This window comes from Cicer arietinum, chromosome 4 (assembly GCF_000331145.2).
Source record: "Cicer arietinum cultivar CDC Frontier isolate Library 1 chromosome 4, Cicar.CDCFrontier_v2.0, whole genome shotgun sequence".
In the NCBI taxonomy this organism is placed as follows: domain Eukaryota; kingdom Viridiplantae; phylum Streptophyta; class Magnoliopsida; order Fabales; family Fabaceae; genus Cicer; species Cicer arietinum.
The window spans coordinates 10878509-10901273 of NC_021163.2; the positions used below are offsets into that span (position 1 = coordinate 10878509).

Sequence of the window (22765 nt, forward strand, 5' to 3'; positions counted from 1 at the left end):
CAAACAAAAATTGCTATGTTGAATATTGAGATTAGATTACATTGTCTAAATTTAACATTTTGAGTGATGTCTAACTTAAAGTTGTACATCACAGCAATATAGCGTGCAAGAGAAGAAACAGCAAAGATGTTCAGCCCACGACAACTAAAAAAGGATATGTAAACGGCAAAACTTTAGTCAGCATAATTATTATTGTACATGATATCTCTTCTAATCTTTTCGTACACGCTCATTTGGAGCTCATCACCGCAACAAATGTTTGGACACTAATTAGAAAACAAATTACAAAAATAAATAAGTAAAATACTGACTGATAAAAAGAATTTCGATATTCTGAACCTATTCTACATCAAATGCTAATATACAAGCGGCAGACTTGGTTTCTGTCAAAGTATCTTCAGGATATTGAGTTGGCAAAATTGACCGACCACCTTTGCCATAAATAAATAGCTGCTGCATATTTGAATTGTGCGTGTGTTATGAGAGCTGCATCTGATCTCGCTTAAGAGCTTGTTGCAGCTGCATGACCTGTTGTTGCTGCTCTGGTGGCAAGGAACTCAATTGCTCTGGTGTTAGATTCAACACTTGTTGCAGTAAAACAGACTCCACATCAGATGGAAGCTGCTGCGACTGAGCAAAGAAAAACAAAAATGACGATTTTATAAATCTGGAACCAAAGGTTACATCGATCAAGTAAGTATTTACTGTCACCTGTTAAACGACATACCTGTGAAGATTGTTGATCAGTGTGCCGTACTTCTGCTTTAGGAACTGCAGGTACAGATAAAGAGGTACTTCTAGGAACATAGGATGATCCGTTGGAGACAGGCATGTTTGAAGTCCCAGCAGAAAGAGAGGCGCCCCTTCCATCATTCAATCTAGTGAGCTTTGATGGGCGAGTAAGGGATTCTGGAATATCACGAACCATGCTTGTATTCTCTACCCCCAAAGACATGTTTGAATATTTACTACTACTCGTGGCCCAATCCTCAAGAACTTTGGAAGATCTATCACCTTCCTTACTAAATAACTGAGAAATACCAGATGACGTGGAGGGGCCAACCTGTTAAATACATGATTTTAGGTACTTTACTTTAAAAATATAATCAAACAAAAAATAGAAGTTGAAACCAGCAACGCAAAAGTGTAGAATGAAGAGAAAAGCAGACTCTACACGTAGTAGATACTTAACCATAGCGTTCATAAAACTTCTATGTAAGGCAAATAATGTAATATACATTGTCAAAGATACTCCAAACAGTAGGCGCTTCAGAGTTTTCTGATTTTTCTTCTTCACTAACCAGATACTTTTATAACCATAGAATATTAAAAAGAATGCAGAACTTAGATTCTTTCATATTTTTCACTTTTGAATCCAAAATCATTCCACTTGAAATACTGCTCTTGCAACTTCTTTTAGCAGGGTTAATTAAAGCCCCGTCAAAAGGCAAAGTGTTTTATTTGGACTGTAAATCTGTAATACACTCATAAGATATTCAGGACCTGCTGTCTGTTGACAACACAGGGCCCAGTTTCCAGATAATTGTTGTGTCGTGAGATTTCAGACGCTGCCAATCACCACTTCTAAAATGTGTGAATGGCCTCACATGATTACCACCTCGAGGACAGCCTTGCCTGAGTGGCAGGGATTATTGGGGAAAATCAATTACAAGCAAGGATTGTGGAGGAAAGATTTGGGAGAGGGAAGCAGAGCACTCCAATGGTGAACCCTCTAAGAACCATCCATCTTAGAAACCCCATTGGAATTGCTCTTAGTTGATGTGTTTTCTTATGTTGTCAGGTGCATGTTCTCTTATACTATGCTACACGCATACAAACTGCTTTAAAGTAATAAATTAAAGGCACAAAGCAAGACTAATGGAACTAAACGCATCTATGCAACATATGAAGACAAAATAACACGAGCAAAATTAGGCACCTGAAAGCTTGCATCAGGACGAACCATTTGAATATTATGTGAGATAGTTGAGCTTCCAACACGTACTGGATGCTGTAGGAACGAGGCATGCATTTGCGGGTTCAAAGCAGTCGAACTTGCTGATTGAATTGGAGGCCTAACAGACAAACTTCCCAAAGCTGGGGGACGTACAGAAGGAAGCATTAAATTAGACTGCCCTGTTCCGAGCTGTACAAAATGGTTGCTTGGATGATGTTGAAGGGGAATTCGAGGCTGCATTGGAGGCCTTGGATTTGAGGTTAATTGATTAGGAGCCAAAGGGTTATGAGGTATAGTGCTGACTTGGCCTTCTTGAATATAAGGTGTCAAGCCAGGCTGCAATTTGCTCTGTCCATAGGGAGGTAGGCTAACCACAGTTTGAACCATTGATGGCTGACCGAGGTGGCCTTCATTCATTGAAGAGTGTGAGGTTTGATCTGAAACTAGTTTAAGATTTGGCATTTGCAACTGCAACAATTATTATTAAAAATAAAGTTAAAAATGTATTCTAGATACAGATAGCTGAAAAGTATGGCCAGAATAAGCTCAAGAAGAAAAAATAATTAGTACTCTGATATAAATCTCTAATATTTATCCAATATTATGTAGACCTTAACAGGTCATCATATTTCTAAAGTTATTATTAGCTTTGTAAGTAGTTACTTTAGTTAATGTTATATATATATATATATATATATTCAGTCCCAAGGGTATCGTAGTATTTTTATAGTTAGGTATTTCAGCATGTCTGTGAATGGGCTTTTGTGCCATTTTCCATTTCCATTTCTCCTTAAATTGTTTCAGTTATTTGAGCTTTATTTAACTTATGAAAAAATTATTTTAGAAAATGGAAGAAAATCAAGAAAAAAAGGAGGAAGGGAAACAAACCACTTGAGGGGTGACCATCCCTAGCATTATCTGAGCCTGCAAATACATCAAATTATGAATATATAATGCTCAAAGAAATTATTCAAAATATTAAAATCCAAATATAAATCCAATGAAATTAAATCATATATATGAAGGTTAGAACTTTCAACATAGAGGCAAAAAAGCTATATTTCAAAACAGCAACAAATATTGTTCGATATCTAGAACATGGTGCCGACAAAATCTAACTTAGGAAAGAGAGATCAGATATGCTTTGATTTGACAAAATGAACAAGTAGAAAAGCACACCCACACCAAATTGAAAGACTGAAAATGACATCCCACATGATGAATATCAACTAGCATTTATTTTCTTTAAACAAAAAGTTTGTGAAATGTTTTCACGAACCGCAATGGGCCAACCCATATCCCAAAACATATCAAGTTGTATCGGCAAAGCATCTTTGACAGAAAATTCTCGTAAGGCTTTCCAACTAAATGCTCAACATCCTAGAAAAATAAGGGTGGTGAGTGGCCATTGCTCAAGCAAGTCAATTAAATGTGACACGATCGAGTCACCAATTGTTGCAAATCATACATATAACCCAGAACAATTGTGTGTGTCCAAAGCACATAACCTACTAGTCTACTACAAGTCTAAGGCCAAGGCATAACATATAAATCCTTGAAGAACGCAACCCTTGTAGGTAAGCACACGGCTGGTAAGAGATGGACAGATAGCATAATTGTTAGGAAATAGAACCACATTAATGTTCCACCTTCCAAATAGTGTTGGAATTAATATTAATATTGGGATTTGTAGCAATTATATTCAGGTTCATGTAAATAGTTAGCTGCTTAGCATTGAATCTAGAGAATATCATACAAGCACTTAGGAGGTAGCACTGTTCTTAATCTCCTTGTAAATGTAAATTGTACTTATTTATTGTTAAGAGTGTATGAATAGAAGATCAGCTAAGTGCAAATCACTCGAGCACATTTAGAAAATATTTATCTTCCTATTTTTCAAAATAATCCTGGGACTAACTGTGGCCTGTAGAGTGTTACTGATTATGTAAGACTTGTTAAACCTTTAAGGTCAGCTTGTCAATATAAACTTGTATCACTACTGCTTATGCAATAACCATGCATCATGCATTAGGAAAAGAAGCTCACACCTAAAACAGACCCACGGCTCATTGCCAAACTTACATTCCAATGATTCATTCTTCTTTTGCATAAGAAAATGTTTCAACTCTATCTGTCTGATTTTAAATCATTATCCACTACACAGCGATCTAAGATCTTTTCATTATTGTTCATTCCCCTCATTACGAAATTTAACATCACACATTCTGCCAGAATGAAGGCTACAACAGTGAAGAACATCTAAAACATATAAGAATATGTAAATAGAGACCAAGTTTGTTATCCAAGAATGCTGTCCTTGCATAAATGCACAAAGGAATTGATATGGGAGAAAAGTTTAGACCTGAAAAAGAGCCTTAGGCAACTGTGGCCTTGAAAGCAACAACTGGCGAGCCAAATCCTTGTTGTGTGTAGCCATTCCCTGCCATCATAACAGGAACAAGTCAAGGAAAGAAAAGGTAATGTAGGAAAAAGAAGTTAGTTTTATCCAGTATTTACCTTGAGCTCAGAGATAATCTCAGTCAGCTGGCTCCTGGACATTTTGGCCATATGCAAAGTTAAAGGATCATTTGCCAATGCTGACTGATTCTGCAAACCATTTTGATTTGACTGGATGGCAGACTGAGAACCACCTAGAGCTGCAGTCATGACAGCTGCAGCTGATATGGCAATATGAAGACCGATAGGTTGATGTTGAGAAGATTCCCCTTGAACAGCTGGGATGACTACTTGTTTCTGAGCGTCTTCATCAGGAAAACAGAGGACCAAAAAACCAGTGATTATATGCACAAGATAATTTAGAAAAACATATAAAAGTAGAGAGATGATAAATAACCTACCAACATTTGGTGTCATTCCAGGTCCCCCACGTCCCTGCAGTAATAGAAAAAGAAACATTTCAATCCATGATGAAACTAACATTAAGCACATGACTTATTGTTTGACCTATAGGAGCATGGAAAAAAATGGGTTGGAAAGGGTGGCAACAACAGCGAAATCTTTTTGGTGTTTTATGCCGCTCACACCAGTTTTTGAAATTAATAGCGAATTTTAACATATGCTCATCATTCTATTATTTCCGTAAGATTTAAGGATTACAGCTTTGAATTCTTGTGGTTAGCTCAGCTCTATTTAATTGGTCAAAAATGTAATCGCTAACAAATAGAAGACATGGATCAATGTGAAATCAATGTACTAATATTTTTTAATAATTATTATTTCCCTTTGGTCTCAACTCTCACATTGATCAGTATGTTTGGAAAAACAAATCTAATTATAAATAGTAAATGTAGATGTGATGACACATGTTCCATAATACATTACTTCCGGACCACGTATGCCTGTATGAGTAGTTGGGAATTGAGTTTCTCCTAAAGCTTATTCACTGCATTTTCTTTAGGGTTTGTTTGGGAGGGGGTTTTATTTAGGGAAGAAAAACGATTATGTTAAACACCTCCCTTGTTTGGGAGCACTTTTAAACAAGGGAAAGGGTTTGGGGAGTTTTAAAAAAAAATTCCAAAAGCCTCCTTCACTCATTTTTTGAAGTTCTCCCAAATTGGGGGGGATTTGACACCCCCCCCATTTTATTTCTCCTTTCTTCCCCTCCCTTTCCCTCCCAACTTCCAAACAAATCCAAATAGAAAACACAACAAAGATTTAGGAAAAGTAATTTTGTTGCTCCTTCTATAAGTTCTGACAATATACCTGATCTTTATTTCTATCAGTCCCTTTATCATTTTCAGCAAAATCAACACGTAATTGGCGCCCATTAATGTCATAGCCCTGAAGATTGCGACGAGCACTTAAAGCTGTTTCTTCATCCTTATACTCACAAAACCCATAACCTTTTGGTTTCCCAGTTTCTCTATCAATAACTAATCTGTGTATAAAAGAATATCAACACACTTAAGCCAAAAACAAATCAAAAATCAATTTTTTTTATTAAAATAGAACTTATCCACTACTACATACACATAAAAATGCTTTCTTTAAACCAAAAGAAATGAAATTAATACTACTAGTAGTAGTATATACTGTAAAAAAGAAATTCCCCCAATTGCAAAATTGAATAAATGATGAACTGTTATAAACAAGATTGAAATTTACCTGAACGAGACTACAGGGCCAACCTCCTGGCAGATTTCAATAAGCTGTTCCTCTGTTGCATCGTACGGTATATTTCCAACTACAGTTGTGGTAACGCCGCCATCAAGAAAAGGTGAGAAATTTCAATATGAAAGAAATGAAGAAGGATTAGAGAGAGAGAGAGAGATACCGAAGACACAGCGATGCTGAGACTGAGAAGAAGCCATGAAATCAACAGGAGAAGAAGAAGGTGAAGCGTTGCTCCATCTTCTTCCTCCTCACTACCATATTTTCTTTGTCCCCAAAACTCTCCGTTCCGATCTTCAGCGAGGGTTTTTTTATTTATTTTCTTTTATTATTGTTTCTGATTTCTGGTCATAATATCTCTCATGCTCTTTTTATTGGTTTTTTTTTCTCTAAACTTTTTATTGAATTTTGAGTAAATACGTCAAAGTATTTGTTTGACCTAAAAAAAATAAATTATAGTATTATTCTCTTTCCTTTTTATGAAATTATTTTTTTAATTATTTTATTTAAAAAAATGATATTAATGTATTCAAATTCTTATACTATATTGAAATAATATAAATTCATAATTCATTAAAATAAAATAAAACATATCAGCGAATAAATTTATTATCTACATGTATATAAATATCATAAAATTCAAATATTTCGTATAAGAATTGATTGAATATATATGTTTAGTTGATTTTTTTAATATATTTTTTCCATTTCATAATGGATGTGGTACGTAAAAATATTGTTTAAAAATAAATATTATTTTAACTTTTAATATAATATTGATTTTTGTTTTATGTTATTGGTTAAATTTTTTGATTATATTTATTATTTTCAAATTATTATATTTTATTTTATATTTATGAATATAGTGAACATGTTTATATTTGATAATAATAATTTCATTTTTATAAAATAGAAAGATAATAATAATTTTATAAAATTTATTGTTTTATTTTATTTATAATATTTTATCTGATCTTAAATATAATAATATTATATCAATAAAAATTAATATAATTGATCTAAATATTGTATTAAATACATTAATTTTTGTTACTAAAAAAAAGAATATAAAGAATGATAACTATAAAGTTCAATCATTATTAAAATTCTTAAATTATTTGAGAGTTTTCCATGGATCTATAAATTTCAAATATTTGTAATCTGAGTTTCCAAATTTACTAATTATTCATATTTAAAAATTTGAATTAAAAAGATCTTAATTAGACTCTTTCAACTTTTAAACATTTATAACATTCTTGTTATTTGTTACCAAAAAATAGATTATAAGTAAAAATAATTTAAAACTTTTGGAAACTATATACAGATTTTTGTAGTTTATAACCTGTTTAAATTTTTTCTAAATAATAACTAGTGACATTTTAGAAAGAAAAAAATGAAAACACTTCAAAATAATTTATTTATTGGTGGTATGAACTTTTATTTTATACAGTTAAATTAAAATGTAAAGTGAATCATTGTAAATAGATCAAACTGACTAAAAAGGTTATACGGTCAACAAGCGACTGACAGGTATAACAAGTAAAACTTCACAAGCCTACTCAAATAAAATACTATGTTCAAATGTTTTTTTAAAACAAACAGGAAGTAACATCTACTTTACGGCACTCACAAAAACTTAAAAGAAGAAGAATAAAGTTTTTCGTTTCCTTATTTGATCGAACATATAGAATAACAAAAGTAACATTTACTACAAATAAAATTTATCAAATAATTTTTCTTTTGTTTAATACACTAATAAAAACAATCACTCGGTCAAAACACATGATAATTTGTTTAAGAAATATATTTTAATTTTGAATTTATTTATTTTATTCCTTGGAAATATATTGTTTATTCATGAAAAAATAAACAGAGTTATTAATTCAACGTTTTAAATGAGTTATTTTAAATACAAAAAGTTGTTTGTTAATTAAAAAGTTTTTTGTAAGTAAATATTTAATTAATTAGTTAGTATTTAATAATTCTTCATAGTGTTCACGTCATTTTATTCAAGTGGGTCTGTCATTTATTGTATTCTCATGTTGCAGAGAAAAATATTGAGCGTGACATACACTAAAAAATGACTTTAAAGATAGAGAAATATCTCATATAATATATAATTAATTGATATTTAAAAATTTATTCTAAATTGTAGCAACTATATATGAATGACACTTCTAATAATTAAAAGCCAGTGACATAAAATTGAAACTATCACCTGATCCTTGTTGGTTTAGGAAGAAATAAAATGAAATTGTACTCTAACATTTAGCTTATATGTTTTTATATTATATTTTATTGTTTTGTTGAATCAACAATGATTAAGTTATTTATTATCTTTGTTGTGGTAAGAACATAAAAAACTCCAAACTCTTGTTTAAAGATGAAAATGTCTGTCCGGTTAAAACTTTAAGTGATTGTTAGAATATCAATCTATAAATCACGCATAATATTTTGTTACTCAGAATTGTCTATTAGTTTTCTCATGCTATTAGTTTAATAATTAATTCTTCAAATGATGTAACAGATATTTTTTCAATCCATTTACCAATAAGTTTTCTTAGTTTTTTTCCATTATATAAAAGTAAAAGTTTCATAAAATAAAAAACTGACATACAAAAATGTGATGTTTTGTATTCAAACTCTTGAATATAAAGTTGAACCTAATAATTTTAGTATTTATCAATTGAATTTATAATACATCTAAATAATATAGTTTGGTTGCACAACTTTCTTGATGTGAAATACTACACAAAAATCTTTGAAAACAAGAACAGAGAAAAGAATAAATAAAAAAAGAAAAAAAATGGAGAAAAAAGATTATGTAAAGACACATGTGTGGCTCATCAAAGCTGTTAACTCAGTAATAAATTGACTTAATTGCAATTTTAGTCTCCCTATTTTTGCTGAATCGTGAAAGTAGTCCCTCCATTTTGTTTCTCCCCAGTTTTGATCCTCTAAACAAAATTTTAGTCCAAAATTTAATGAAATGTTAGTTTTTAAAGTCGTACTACACCATTTATTATCCTATATTTCAAGTACAATTGTTGCAAATGAGATCTTGAGGCATTGTGTGACTTAAATAAATGCAAAAAAAATGAAATTTCATCAAGTTTTGGACCAAAATTCTGCTTAGGAGACCAAAACTGAGGAGAAACAAAATGAAATGACTACTTTCGCGATTCAGTTAAAATAGGGGGATCAAAACAGCAATTAAGCATAATAAATTAAAGAGTGGAGAGTTAGAGTTAATTTTAATTAATTATAAGCATTACCCAAATCTTATCATCATATATCCGCAATATTCATTTTTATAACAAGTTAAAAAAAGCCGATAAATATTCTTTAATGCATTACATTTTTTTAAATACTCCATACATGATTTATATACAATATATATTTAAAACTTTAATTTAATTGACAAATATCGATATTATTATATTGAATGTCATAGTAGAATTTACATTTTTATTAAATAAAAAACAAATTCAAAACATGAAATTATGTTTTTCTAACATTTTTGTGTTTATATAGAATTTAAACTTCGATCCTCAAAGTTATAATGTTAAACTCTTTAATGCAGAATTCAGATTATGTCACACAACATTTTATTGGACAGCAAGAACTGACCACGAAAATAAAATAAAAAACAGCCATCTCAACGGACAACGGTAGTCCTTGAACTCCATAAGGTTAATAGTCCACCTTATTCATCGACATGTGTATTCCCTTCGGTGTGTATGATGTATCAAAGATTCGTGCTCCTCTGTCTGAATACAAATGTAAATACGTATTAACATACTATAAAATAAGTTTAGATCTAAGATTTTTTTTATTTTTTTGTTTGTTCTTGGAGACAGTTTAGATCTAAGATTTGATATAAATTTAAGAATTGTTATAAATATGCAAGTACAGTTGGGTAAGTCTTTGATTTAATCTCTGTAAAATGTGTATTTTTTCATTTTAGTATTTATAAAAAGTTCTGTTGAGATGATCTTAATTTTTTTTTTTATCTCATTATTTATTTTTGGTTCCTGTCATATGTATTACATTTCTGTTTGTCATGTAAGAAATAATTACATAAACAACAGTGTAGAGATTAGACTACAAATTCAACTATTATAAGAATACATAAAGGAACCAAAATAAAACAAAAATATGTTACAAAAACCATGTCGAAGATCATATTTAAGTCTACAATCAAATGTACTGAATCTATTTAACATTATATGTTAAATCGCTACTTCATTTATAGTTCTACATATATATACTTTTAAAATAAACATCAACAAAACAAATAATCTTCAGAAGTACCAATTTTAATTAATGATACATAACCATCACAAAAATACTATTTGTTTACCTATGAAACAATGTAAGTAGAACATATTTACACAATCAGCCAATTTTAAATTACATTATTAAAACTATTAACTTTAATCGTTATGTCTAAAAGTCACACCTAGTATAGTACGATTCCACAGGAAAGTATTTATTTTATCAAATCATTGATGGATTTTTTAATCAAAAGTATCTAAACTCACAAACATTTTGGATTTAATCAGTATATGCATAAATCATTTACAGAAAAAATACACAATTATAATCTCGCCGATATAAGAAAAGATTTACTTGAATCATTTCTCCCAAAAAAAATGTAGCGAAAATTAGTTTATACGTGTGACTAACTTCAGCCCTAAAAAGAAAATGGGGCAAGTAAGTTTTGTTCAGCTTTGGCAAACAGGTATAAAAATAGAAGGAATAGCATTTAAAACCTATCATCTTACCAAAACAAGGCCAAGAATTGCAGGATGATCTAAAAGATAATAGCAGGATAATTTTGTTCTTAGGTACATTACATATTCTTGCAAGCAAAACTACAAGGACATCCAATGATATACGTCGCAAGGAGCAAAACTAATTTCTTTTGTCCCGTATGCGCACTGTCTTGACCGTCTTTCAAATCATCCTCATTTGGACTTTGAGCACCACCATTATAACACCATAATAACAGAACTCTTCACTCATCACTTACACATTAGTGAAGTCGAGATACAACATTTTAATTTTTACATAGGAAAGTAATGAAAAAACAATATAATCCTAATGCTGCAGACGTTATTACCAATGAGAGATGAATACAAATATAGCATATATATAGATACATATCTATGTACATATTTCACAAAATTTGATCTTATCCCTGTACAATCATTCTCCAAAGTGAGTGCGCTCCATAAAAATCAAATTATGATATTACATGGGACCCATAAAAAGCAAACAAAAATAAGATTAGACAAGTAAGGTGACTAGGGGAGATTTGTGAATTATGTTTCTAATTCCCACACATGCCCCTACTCTTGAAATAGAGGCTGAATATGGCTTTACTCTAAACCTTACTTTGAGTTCAATATTCACAGAAGAAAAAAAGATATTTTTATTTTCAGAATATGTTAGTATTGTACTACTGCTTTCAGTAATTCTGAGGAGATCTCAGACAATATATATATATATAGCAGCAAAACTTTGGATTTACATATTCAAGGCGAGATGCATCTCCCTAGTAGTCTTAAATTTCCAATAGAAACCCACAAGAATGCACATAAAGCAATAAGAATCGGGAAGAAAAGGAATGAGACTCCCTTTCTGCCTGCTCTCTTCACAGTTGCAGTGTCATTACCTGCAGCAATATTGGTTGGCTTGATCTTCACCCTGCTGAAGCTAGACATTCGATTCAAAGCCCGACCCACCAAAGGATTTTCAGCAGCTGATGCAGGAGTGGTAGGTATCGACTCAACAAAAGCCCAAAGAGCAGAGGAGAATCTACTTGTAGTACTAACATCTTCCACAGTGCTTCTTCGATTTTCAGTGCTTTCAGAAGGAAAGCTGACAGAATCACAAACAACACCTAAACATGACCAGAAACTATGACGTATTAGGGGAAAGCCTATGACAAATTTTAAGCAGAAGAGCCACTTGAAACTGGCTCAAATCTCATTTTCCGAACAGGAATATAATAATTTTAGTTTTAATTTTTAAGTAAACACTCAAAAAAATGTCACAATTAAAACTCCAAAAAGGTTTCTGCCACGCATAAGTAGGGGCGTGTCAACCAGGAGCAGTAAACTGTGAAGAGCTCAGCAGAAATGAGATGGGAAGCTTGAATCTCCATCCAAATCAAAGAAAGTAAAATCATTATTTGGCTGTTGAGCAACACTGTATCTTGTGCTGATGACTATACCTGGATTTGTTAGAGAGAAAGAATCAGCATAGCCTTCGGCTGGACTCAGGGTATTTCTTTCAAAATGCATCCAGAATTCATCAACCATTTGATTGGTGTCTTCTGGATAAGGCGTCAGCTGGTAACTCTGATTTTCAATATTGTTGCCAATGTTATTCATATATGCACGAGAAACTGGTTCGCCGGTAACAGGCCCCAGCTCACGGAGAAGCATCTCTCCATCTTGGTGCAGATCAAATTCACTTAACCCATCTTCAAATTGGAGGTTCTCCACAGGCTTTTCGGTATTTGAAAATGTAGGTTCAGTGTCAATGAGGTCGTTGATTTCCAAGAAGCCGTCCTCTTGAAAGTCACTTTCAATGTCGGGAGCAGAAGCGAGCTCAGGTGATTCAGAAAAATGCAAGGGAGAAGCAATTGATTGATTGAAGTCAAAGCTGGGCTGCACATCATAATACTGACTGCAAGATTGTAATTCTCCACTTGCCTCCGGGAATATCACGGCCTCAGAGAACTGACCCAGGATCATACTTTGTGTTTCTTCACCAACAACCTATATCATTAATGGAAAAACTTGTCAGTGGATTTAGAACGGCTAACCAATCATTACAAGCTTTGAAAAAATATAGAAGGAAAATGAAAGGGAGACATTTAAACATAACATTTTTTCACAAATCCCAATCACAAGTACAAATTTTCATTTTCACATATTTTAACTAAACAAAAAAAATTTACAACCACCAAATGGGTATCAAATTATCAAATTTATAAACACCCAGGTCAAAACTAGAAAACCTGGAAAATAAAACAGATGATTACATACATAGTACTGAGTAAGGTTGCTCGACTACCCCCAACAACAACAACAAAATAAGGGCAGAACTAAATTAATAAGAATTTCGAAGTAACTTCTGACGGATCACATACCTGAGGAAAGTCAACATATCCATTCACATATTGCTGGTCAGGGACAGGCTCAACATCAAAAATCTCTTTAATGATTTCATCAATTTCATCGTCAAACAACGGCTGCATCTGACCATTTAGAGGATCAATAACAGCATTTGGAGCCTCCTTCTCAGGTGAATTAATTTTAAAAGCTACATCATCATCATCTGCCCAATCTTCTTCTTTAAATGGTGCACCATATTGTTCACCATTTTTAGGACCAGGTCCACTTTTCTTGAAAACCTTGTAAAGTGCATAATAGTCCTGATAATGAATTTATGTCAAAATCTAACGGTCAGTAAACAATACTCTTTCTCTATGCAAAACAACAAGCAAAAACAGCAATGTTAAGACAAAATAGTAGTTTGATGGTGATACCTTAACATCACGGCATCTTTTAAGCTCCTCTTCATCCATGGTATATTCATGCATAACCCAGTCAGTTCGCTCACCATTAGGAGCTCTGCCTACATAGAAAACTAGTGTCTTTTTTACTCCAACAGAACGAGAATTGAATATGATATTTCGATCCTTTCCTGTTGCTTTCCAGTAGCCATGCCTTGTTGCTCGGTTAGACCTCGCACCATTAGGATACTTCCTATCTCTATGACAGAAAAAGAACCATACCCTATCTCCAGTTTTCAGAAAAGATTGTCCTGCAAAATATTACAAGCTATGAGCAATCAAACCATAAGAAATAAAAAAAAAGCATAAGTTTTATCAATCAAAAACTGGAATTAAATTTGACAGACAGGTAGAAATGTATCAGCGCCATACCTAATCATATATATAGAACACGAAAAAACCCACAACACCCATTAATTGAAAGGAGTAAATTCAAAAAATCGCAATTGACCATATATACAAGCAGATCATCACATAATATAGATTGAAGAACCAAAAATATCTATTGATCTATGAAGAAGCACTGATTGAAACTTGAATTTGTGAAAAAATGCACACCCGCCATTATCAACCAAGAGATCTTAAAATACCAACAAAATAGCAAAAGTTGACTGCGTCAGTGAATCTCACAAAGGGATGGGGGAAAGGGTATCAGTCTTACATCCAGGTCAAAGCTAAGGAAAAGAAACTCATGCAAACACTCTAACAGAAAAATAAACAGATTCACAACACCACCCAAGGAATAAAAATCAGTCTAAACATGAACCACTCAGATCAACAAACTAAAAGAAACCCAAATAACACAAAAAAAACCTTTGAAACAAACCGAAGTCAACTCTTGGGGCTCTAACCTGAAAAACACATTCAAATTCAAAGTATCAAATACACATCAGTCATATCCTGAATTGTAAGTACTCTAAACATTCATACCCAAATCAACACCTTCTAACCTATCAAACCCAATAAAACATAAACTTAAACAACAAACAAACTCCTACATAAATAAATCTAGGTCAACAAAAAAAAAAACAATCACCAACCAAAAAAGGTAAAAAGAATATTAGAATAAAAGTCGAGAAAAAGATTCAATACCAGGCAAATCCTCAGGATCCCACTTGTACACGTCAGTTTCACAAATCACGTTGAACTTCAACTTCTTCCCACAAATCTTTCTTTTCAGAAAGTACATCACCAGCTCCTCATCTGTGGGATGGAACCGAAAACCGGGCATCGACGACATCACCTCACTGAAACAATCAGCAGAAGCAGATTCCGAAACCGCACCCATCCTCGATCAGAACACAGAGAAGAAGAGCCCTCGATTACCCAACACCCAAAACCGAAACTTTCTCAACCAAAACCGAAAACCCACAACTATAATAAACAAATCAAGCCTTCAGATAATCGGAATCGGCGAACGAGTTGCGGAATTAAAAAACCCTAATTAGAGAAATCAAATCTCCAACACCAAATGAGAACGCCCAAACTTTTCGAATCAATAAGAAGTGTAACCAAAACCCCACAACTACATAATACGATCGAACATCTAGGTATGAGGATCGTAGATTAGGTTGTGGAACCAAAAAACCCAAAATAGAAAGAGAGGAAATTAAATCGAAAGAACAGAGTGTTGAGGATTGTAAGGTGAAAGAGGGGTTTAGGTTAGGGATAGTGTTATGGTCAAAGAAGGAAGCTAGGGAAAGTAGTTGGAATCTTCGTTTGAGGAAAAATGATTCAGTGTCTTTGAGTGAGAGAGTGAGTGTGTGAGCTTGTTGGCATCATGTGATTGCGTGTGCTTCAAGCTTTGGATCGTAGGGAAATGGAGGGTGATTGAGATTGGAGTGTGGGTTTCATGTGAGTTTGGGTGTATGTGATTGGATTATTTTGTGTGTGAATGTGAACATTGCTTTTGATTCGGGTCTTACTTTTCATAGGCTGCCTATCTCGACAATTGTGCAAATAAGTGATTGTTTGGCTTCTCATACCCTTCATAGAAAAAATCGACTTGGTTAAGTGAAAATCTTAATAATATATACAAAAATAGAAATTTTAAGAATATTTTTTCTTTCTTTGATTAATTTTTTTCATTTTTTAAACTGAATGTGGCATTGACACGTGGAAAATTTATGGTGGGATAGAATAATTACTTACATTTTATTAATATATATGAAAAATAATTTTTAACATAAAAAACAAAAGTTATATTTGTTTTCAAATAAATCATATAGAAGTCGAAAGCAAGGAAAAATATCATGAAACGTAAATTAAATTCACCAAATGTAAATTAAAACAATTAGTTTGTAGTCAATTTTACGAATGATCAAATAGAATCATACCATCACATTGATTTTTGTAGTTTAGATTTCGCTCTCTAGATTGAAACTTATAATTGTCGTGGTTGTTATTAATTATTACAACAAAACAAAATTTAGCATATGTTATTTTTTCTTTATTAATGCATATTTATTTGTATTATGACATCCCAATTTTTTTAATAAAAAATAAATTCACATGCATTATAACGACGAAGACGATGAGATAGTGATGGGCATTCAGCAAATGAAAAAATGTATTGATGCTTATTGGAACTGTTTTCATTTTTTAAGATGTTTGAGAGTCGTGACATGATTAATGATTAATTAAAGATTTCGTTATTCGATGGTTATTATTTTTATTAGTGATACGTTTTCATTTTTATTTTATTATCTTTAGTCATAATTTGTTTTCTCTATATACTTCTACAATTACGATAATTAAATATTTACAATTCTCTGTGTACTTATATTTTATGATAGTAAAATAATTATGATTCTTTTTCTTCTTATACTACATGAAAGTTAAACCTTTCTCGCTTTATGTGTTTTTAATCATATGGTGGTTTAAGCTTTGTTATTTGAATTTGGCATTTGAAGACTTGATATTGAAGCGTTGGATTTTATTGGGTGAGTATACGGAGATACTAAATTATTTTCAAGTTGTTTAAAAGTAGGCCGAATAATTAGACAATAGTTATACACTTTAATTGCTATTCACTTTCTATATCGACTTTTTTGTTTAACCGATGTGATTGCAATTTTTTTGTTGTTGTGATTTTCATTAAGTAGTTGCATTGTATCTTATTTTTTCCTTTTATTGAATTGTTCTTCCAAACTTGAATATCTTAATTAAGACTTATAACATGTGAGAAGATGTTATATATAGTTAGAAATATGTTATAAAAAGGTAGTTAAAAGTTAGTAATATTAAGTGGAAGATAGTTATGTTACTCACATTATGAACGTTTATATAAACATGTATCTTACCGTAATTGTATCACACTCTTCCTACTATCAACTTTAAATTTAATATTTCTCTAAATCACTTATTTATTTATTGAGTTCAATTGTACTTTTTAATATTTACTCTATAAACGAAAGAAACATCTTTGATTAATCAATTACTACCTATGATCTCATTTATGAAAGAAAAAATAATAATCAAAACTATTGTACTCATCATTTTTTAACTTTTTTTACTATTTTTATAAATATATTATTGTAAAAAATTGTGATACATTAAATATTAATTAATAATATTAAAAAGAAAATATATTAAATGAGAGTAGAAAAACAATTTAAATAATAATAAACGCACTTTAAAAGTTATTATTTTTTCTTATATATAAAACCAAAAAAAATTTGAAATTTTCTTATATTTAAGATTGAATAGAATAATAAATAGTTTAACTTTCACATATCATTTGACTATAAAAAAAATATATATATATTTTTTTGTATAATATTTATATATTGGACATATATTTATTTGTCTATTTATGAATTTTGTGTTTTTTTTTACCCAAGGCACTGTGATCGGTCTATATTGTCTAATCTATACAAAAAAAATGAAAATATTTACTGGTATTAAAATTTGTTAAAAGAGTAATATGTGTTTTATTTATTATTTTTGAAAATTACATCTACAATACTATCTATATTCAATAATGACTCTAACAAAGCATGTAGGGGTGTTCATGAGGATACGTAAATCTAAAAACGTGTTCACTTAAATAATTTAAATTTATACTTTTTTTAATCAATTCAAGTTTGTGTTTAATCCAAACCAATCAATTGAAATTCAATTATATTCGATCTAAGTGTCTGGTTTAACATTTTGAATTAATGAACCCAATTAATTGGCGTGACAAAAATATTTGTATTTATTTTTTACTATTGATATATAGTTAAAATTCAGTTGGTAAAATATGTTTGAGAATTTACTGTTAATTTAATTAATTTAAGTATTTTGTTATGTTTGTTGATGTATTATAAATATTGAATGATATATTAGCAATGTAGTTTTATTACCGGCGAACTCAACCCAATCTGCTTATAATCGAGTTGGTTTGGTTGATATTTAATGAAAATCGTAATTTAAGAGCTCAACACAACTTAAATAAAATTGATCCATTCAAATATTTGATTTGACAAAAAATAATTTAAGTAACTTGGGTACATTTCTAAAAGTGTGATCCATGTTACTTCACTTGTTATTTATTAGCTATATTTATTTATAACTAACATAATAATAATAATAATAATAATAATAATAATAATAATAATAATAATAATAATAATAATATACAATCATACGGATTAATTAACTATGAAGATTGATCTTGTGAAAAGACTACGAAGATTGATAACTTTATTTTATCAAATAAGGCACTATTTGAGCTAATTATTTTTGACTTTTCTTTTCCTTAAAAAAAGAAGTTTGGTTAAACAATATTTTAATTAGAAACAAGATATTATTTTTCGTTAAAAAAATTAGGTACACATAAATTTTCAAAAGTTAGTGGAGATAATTTTTTAAGTGAAGTAGGAAACCTTTGAAAATTTTATCTATTTTATATTATTTAATTCAAATGTTATAATTATACTATATATTAGAAGTACCTTTTAAGCTAAAGTTAACAATTATTAAACAACATTTTTTTTAGAACAAATTATCATATAACTTAACTTTGACTTTGCCTTTTATATCTAGTTTTAAAGTAGTTTGATTTTATGAAATTAAAGATGCTTTTAATGTTAAAACAAATTTAGCCAAAACTAGCATTGTCATTCCTTCATTCCTCTTTATTTATAAGCTCTATGTGACACATTAATAAAAGACAAATATAATCAATATAGTAATTGATAAATATAATTTATATTGAATTATTATTCCTTCATTTAATATACTTTTATTATAAAACTATTTTCATTTGAAATGATTATATATATTAATATTAATTTTTCATATTTAAAAATAGTGCGATAGTATTACTAATTTACTATAGTACTAGTATTATAATTAATAATCTAGAGACAAAAATAAATGTGTGAAATAAGTGTTATAATTAATAATTAATGAGTGGGACAATAGTATTTTTTGTGTGTATTACAATATTATCGAACGGTGGAGATTGAAGGAGAGTGTAACAGACAACAAAATTACTACACGTGTCCATCGCATTTTCCAACGAACAAACAAAAATCAGGGTGATGGGGGGGGTCCAAAAATGAACAACTTTAATCATTTTCTTTGTCTACCAAACACGTTTGGGGAGAAAAGAAGGTGTACGGAAGTGACAGACTATTAGGGCAAAAACAAACAAACAAACCCATCAAACACAATAATTCAAATTCGAAATAATTTTTTTTTCAAACTTTTGAAGATTTTTGGAATCTCACAACTGTCACCAGTGTTTATCCATTAGGATTATATAGCCCTAGATCTGATCGACAAATCTGCTTTTTTTTTAGCTGAGAAAGGGTTTCATTCTTCAAACCGTTTTCATCATCTGTAGGTAAGCAATTATTCCAAATTCTGTTCTGGCTTTCTTCTGCATTGTTGTAAAGTTCCATTCTTTTGAGTTTGTTTGGTTTCTGAGAATTTTGGGAAAGTTCCAAAATTTTCAGTTTTCAGGTTTTAGGAATTAGTATAGTCTAATGCAGTACTATGTGGCTCCTTTTGTTTTTCTCCAAAGCTTAAGAATTGTGTAGTTGAAAACATGTGATGGAAGCTGTGTTTGTCTTTTCAGCTGTTTTTCTTTCTTATTCTGTGTGACCAACTACCTCAACAATTATTATTATTATTAATTTTTTTTTCTTCCTTTTCAGGGTGTGAAGGAACTTGTCCTAGTTGAGATCTCTAGCTGTAATGCAGCTTTGACTTTTTTTTTTGGGTTGGGGTGATTTTTGCTTAAAATTGAGTTGTTTCCACTTTTGAAGTTTATATATAATGGTTTTCTGGGAAGGATATGTGAGTGATGAAGTGATGGGAACATTTGCCCCTATTGTGATATATTGGATATATGCTGGATTTTATCACTTGCTTCCATCTTTAGATAGTTATCGGCTGCATACTATGAGAGACGAGGAAAAAAAGAATTTGGTGCCTTTTAAAGCAGTTGTGAAGGGTGTTTTGCTTCAGCAGCTTGTTCAGGCAGTTGTTGCACTCACCTTGGTAAGTTATTCTACAATTGAGTTAGTCTCTAGTAATAATATTTCTTAATCTGTAGTTAATATAATTTTTAGTTGAAAATCTTATTCTGTGTTGTAGTTAATCTTATTCTGTGTTGCTTTATTGCTTTTCTGCACATCTGTAGTTAAAAAAAGCATTTTTAAAAATGAAAGTGTTGTTCTGTCTCTATTTAGTTGGTTTTCGCCTGATCACCCAAATTTAGAGTGGCAGTATTACAAAAAAAGAGCCTTTGTGATTCTTCTAATTGTGCAGTGCAGAGTGATTTTAATTTTAACGAAATACAATACTTCGTTAAGGATTATGGTTTTAGTTTCTTTCTCATGTTTGGTATTCGGATGGACAGAATCTTCTCCCGCCATGTAATAGTTTGATTTATCCGGCTCAACAGTAAACTTTAACTAAAAACTCAGTATAATTTGTTTTCCTTTTGCATGAATTTGCATAAGCTCCAAGCTGGAAATATATATTATGCATCCATTTACTTGAAGTTATGTTCACTTAGTCTAAATTTGACCTGAATTTATATGCCATTTTTTTTGTCCATGATAAAAAATATTAATATTATTAGGATGAAAGGAAATTACATATAGATTTGGACGCAAGATAGGAAACTCTTCTTAAATGATAGAAGCAATCCAAATAGCTTAAAATAGAAAAAGCTGTCTAATTTCTTTGCATACCAGAATTTTCCTTGAAACAACCATGTATAGAGCTTCAAAGACGAATCATTTAGGGGGGACATTTCAACCATATTCGCTATAGAACTGCGAAAAAGGCGCATTGCCATAAAATGTGGACTTTCAGCTTGTTTTTGAACTCAATACTCAGATATTAGGCAATAAACTAGACATGGTTTGTGGAGCTATAGTACTCATCTTTTATGTGTTGTTCATGCTGGATTCTGTAGTCATCCTTGAATTTCATGGGAAATTAAATATCGTTTATTTATTTATTTGAATCTAACCAGTGCGCATGATATGCTAACCAATAAGTTATCTTTTTACAAAATCATGTCATGTAAACAGGATAGTCATTGGTCCAGTGAACAAGGTCATTCTAATCACTAAATTTTTAATTTTAAACGGGCCATGAATTTTGCTCTAGCTATAGTTCAGAATCCTAAACTTCTGTTGTCTGTGTGTTAAGCAGTTGTTGTAGATCTATCATCTATATTTGTGTCAGTTATAGGTTGTGTTTGGTTTGGCAACGGATGAACTACCACATAGATTAGTTATATACAGCCTAGTGAATTGGAAATCTTTATATATTGGAGCAGTTATATTAATCGGCCCGGTTATTGCTTCTTATACTGAATTGAACACTTTGAAGTTTTCAGATGCTGCAAGAAAGTTACTCTTGTCATATCATAATGAATACATGGATAGAGAAATAACATCTGTTATGTTATAAACCAAAAAAAATTCTTAGATTATATTCTCTTGCTGTAGTCAAATGACTAATATGTTTGGTACAATTCTGCAGTTGACGACAACGTCAAACGCATCTGGGGTGACGGTGCAGCCTTCTATCACCAAGCAAATTCTTCAGATCGTTATTGCGATGTTTGTAATGGATACATGGCAGTACTTTGTGCATCGGTACATGCATCAGAACAAGTTTCTATACCGCCATATCCACTCCCAACATCATAGATTAGTTGTTCCTTATGCAATAGGAGCTCTTTACAATCACCCCATCGAGGGTCTTCTACTCGATACTGTTGGTGGAGCCATCTCGTTTCTTGCCTCCGGGATGACATCGAGAACAGCCGTCATATTCTTCTGCTTTGCTGTTGTGAAAACCGTTGACGACCACTGTGGACTGTGGTTACCTGGCAACATCTTCCATTTATTTTTCCAGAATAACACGGCGTATCATGACATTCATCATCAACTACAAGGACTGAAATACAATTATTCGCAGCCGTTCTTTCCCATATGGGATAAACTTCTCGGGACATACATGCCTTTCAATCTTGTAAAGCGGCCCGAAGGAGGGTTTGAGGCAAGGCCTTCAAAGGACTAGTTACAATGGTAATTGTTATGGCAGCGTTTTTCGATCGAACCAGAGGCTTTACTGCAGACATTTCTTGAGTTGAGTGGCGCTTACAGATTTTTTTTGGTGGCTTGACAATGTTTTCAGATCATGTTATTGCAGTAGGTTTTGCCAACCCACCTTGTGTAGCATAACAATGATGTCGTGGTTAATGAGATAACTTTTCATTATTATTATGATGTACTTAAAAAAAAAACATTTTTTTAAGGTGTATGTTGCTAAAAAAGTATCAGATTTTTTAGCTACCATATTTGTTATTTCTATTACTACTTGTATTACATTAAGTGTGGATTACAATACACTGTATTAGAAACTTTTATCCTTAATTTTAAATCATTGGGATGGAATGAAAATGACTTCAACCTGTTACGTTTGAATTGTTTTTATTTATTTATTAAGGAAACTAGATATAATCATAAGAATAATCTATTTAACTTAAAGAAGGCCTGAAATGAAGAGTTAATAGGTCAGTTGTTATTTTTCATTATAAAGTAACATACACTGGGAAATAACTAATTGAT

The 22765-nt window shown here is 31.3% G+C and overlaps 3 protein-coding genes across 4 annotated transcripts; 1 reads left to right on the top strand and 2 right to left on the bottom strand.

The window, feature by feature from the left end:
- Positions 1-155: 155 nt before the first annotated feature.
- Positions 156-6435, bottom strand: LOC101501901 (cleavage stimulating factor 64). Of its 2 annotated transcripts, XM_004496346.4 has the most exons (10): positions 6252-6435; positions 6083-6161; positions 5681-5855; positions 4816-4849; positions 4475-4719; positions 4320-4397; positions 2846-2881; positions 1940-2425; positions 728-1063; positions 156-630 (listed from the first exon to the last, which is right to left on the bottom strand). In XM_004496346.4, the coding sequence occupies exons 1-10, from the start codon at positions 6286-6288 to the stop codon at positions 478-480; spliced, it is 1659 nt and encodes a 552-aa protein (XP_004496403.1). In that variant the 5' UTR covers positions 6289-6435; the 3' UTR covers positions 156-477. The 2 variants fall into 2 exon arrangements, with proteins under 2 accessions (XP_004496403.1, XP_073223793.1); XM_073367692.1 differs by lacking the exon at positions 5681-5855 and having other exon boundaries at positions 6252-6269.
- Positions 6436-11501: 5066 nt separating this feature from the next.
- NAC33 (NAC domain-containing protein) lies at positions 11502-15421 on the bottom strand. Its single transcript, XM_004496347.4, has 5 exons — positions 14772-15421; positions 13653-13930; positions 13254-13538; positions 12330-12879; positions 11502-11996 (listed from the first exon to the last, which is right to left on the bottom strand). The coding sequence occupies exons 1-5, from the start codon at positions 14965-14967 to the stop codon at positions 11629-11631; spliced, it is 1677 nt and encodes a 558-aa protein (XP_004496404.1). The 5' UTR covers positions 14968-15421; the 3' UTR covers positions 11502-11628.
- Positions 15422-19368: 3947 nt separating this feature from the next.
- LOC101502547 (very-long-chain aldehyde decarbonylase GL1-9-like) lies at positions 19369-22613 on the top strand. The gene is made up of 3 exons (XM_004496348.4): positions 19369-19512; positions 19826-20171; positions 21672-22613. The coding sequence occupies exons 2-3, from the start codon at positions 19947-19949 to the stop codon at positions 22212-22214; spliced, it is 768 nt and encodes a 255-aa protein (XP_004496405.1). The 5' UTR covers positions 19369-19512; positions 19826-19946; the 3' UTR covers positions 22215-22613.
- The last annotated feature ends 152 nt before the right edge of the window (positions 22614-22765 follow it).

Bases quoted from the DNA above. Each gene is read 5' to 3' on its own strand.
- LOC101501901 (XM_004496346.4), bottom strand. From the start codon at position 6,288: ATGGCTTCTTCTCAGTCTCAGCATCGCTGTGTCTTCG. The intron at 2,882-4,319 runs GTCTAAACTTTT...ATGTATTTGCAG, and splicing joins TGCCTAAGGCTCTTTTTCAG to GCTCAGATAATGCTAGGGAT. The intron at 1,064-1,939 runs GTGCCTAATTTT...TGTATTTAACAG, and splicing joins GTCCTGATGCAAGCTTTCAG to GTTGGCCCCTCCACGTCATC.
- NAC33 (XM_004496347.4), bottom strand. From the start codon at position 14,967: ATGGGTGCGGTTTCGGAATCTGCTTCTGCTGATTGTTTCAGTGAGGTG. The intron at 13,539-13,652 runs GTATCACCATCA...ATTCATTATCAG, and splicing joins AAAGATGCCGTGATGTTAAG to GACTATTATGCACTTTACAA. The intron at 11,997-12,329 runs GTATAGTCATCA...GGTCATGTTTAG, and splicing joins TTTCTCTCTAACAAATCCAG to GTGTTGTTTGTGATTCTGTC.
- LOC101502547 (XM_004496348.4), top strand. From the start codon at position 19,947: ATGGTTTTCTGGGAAGGATATGTGAGTGATGAAGTGATGGGAACATTT. The intron at 20,172-21,671 runs GTAAGTTATTCT...ACAATTCTGCAG, and splicing joins CAGTTGTTGCACTCACCTTG to TTGACGACAACGTCAAACGC.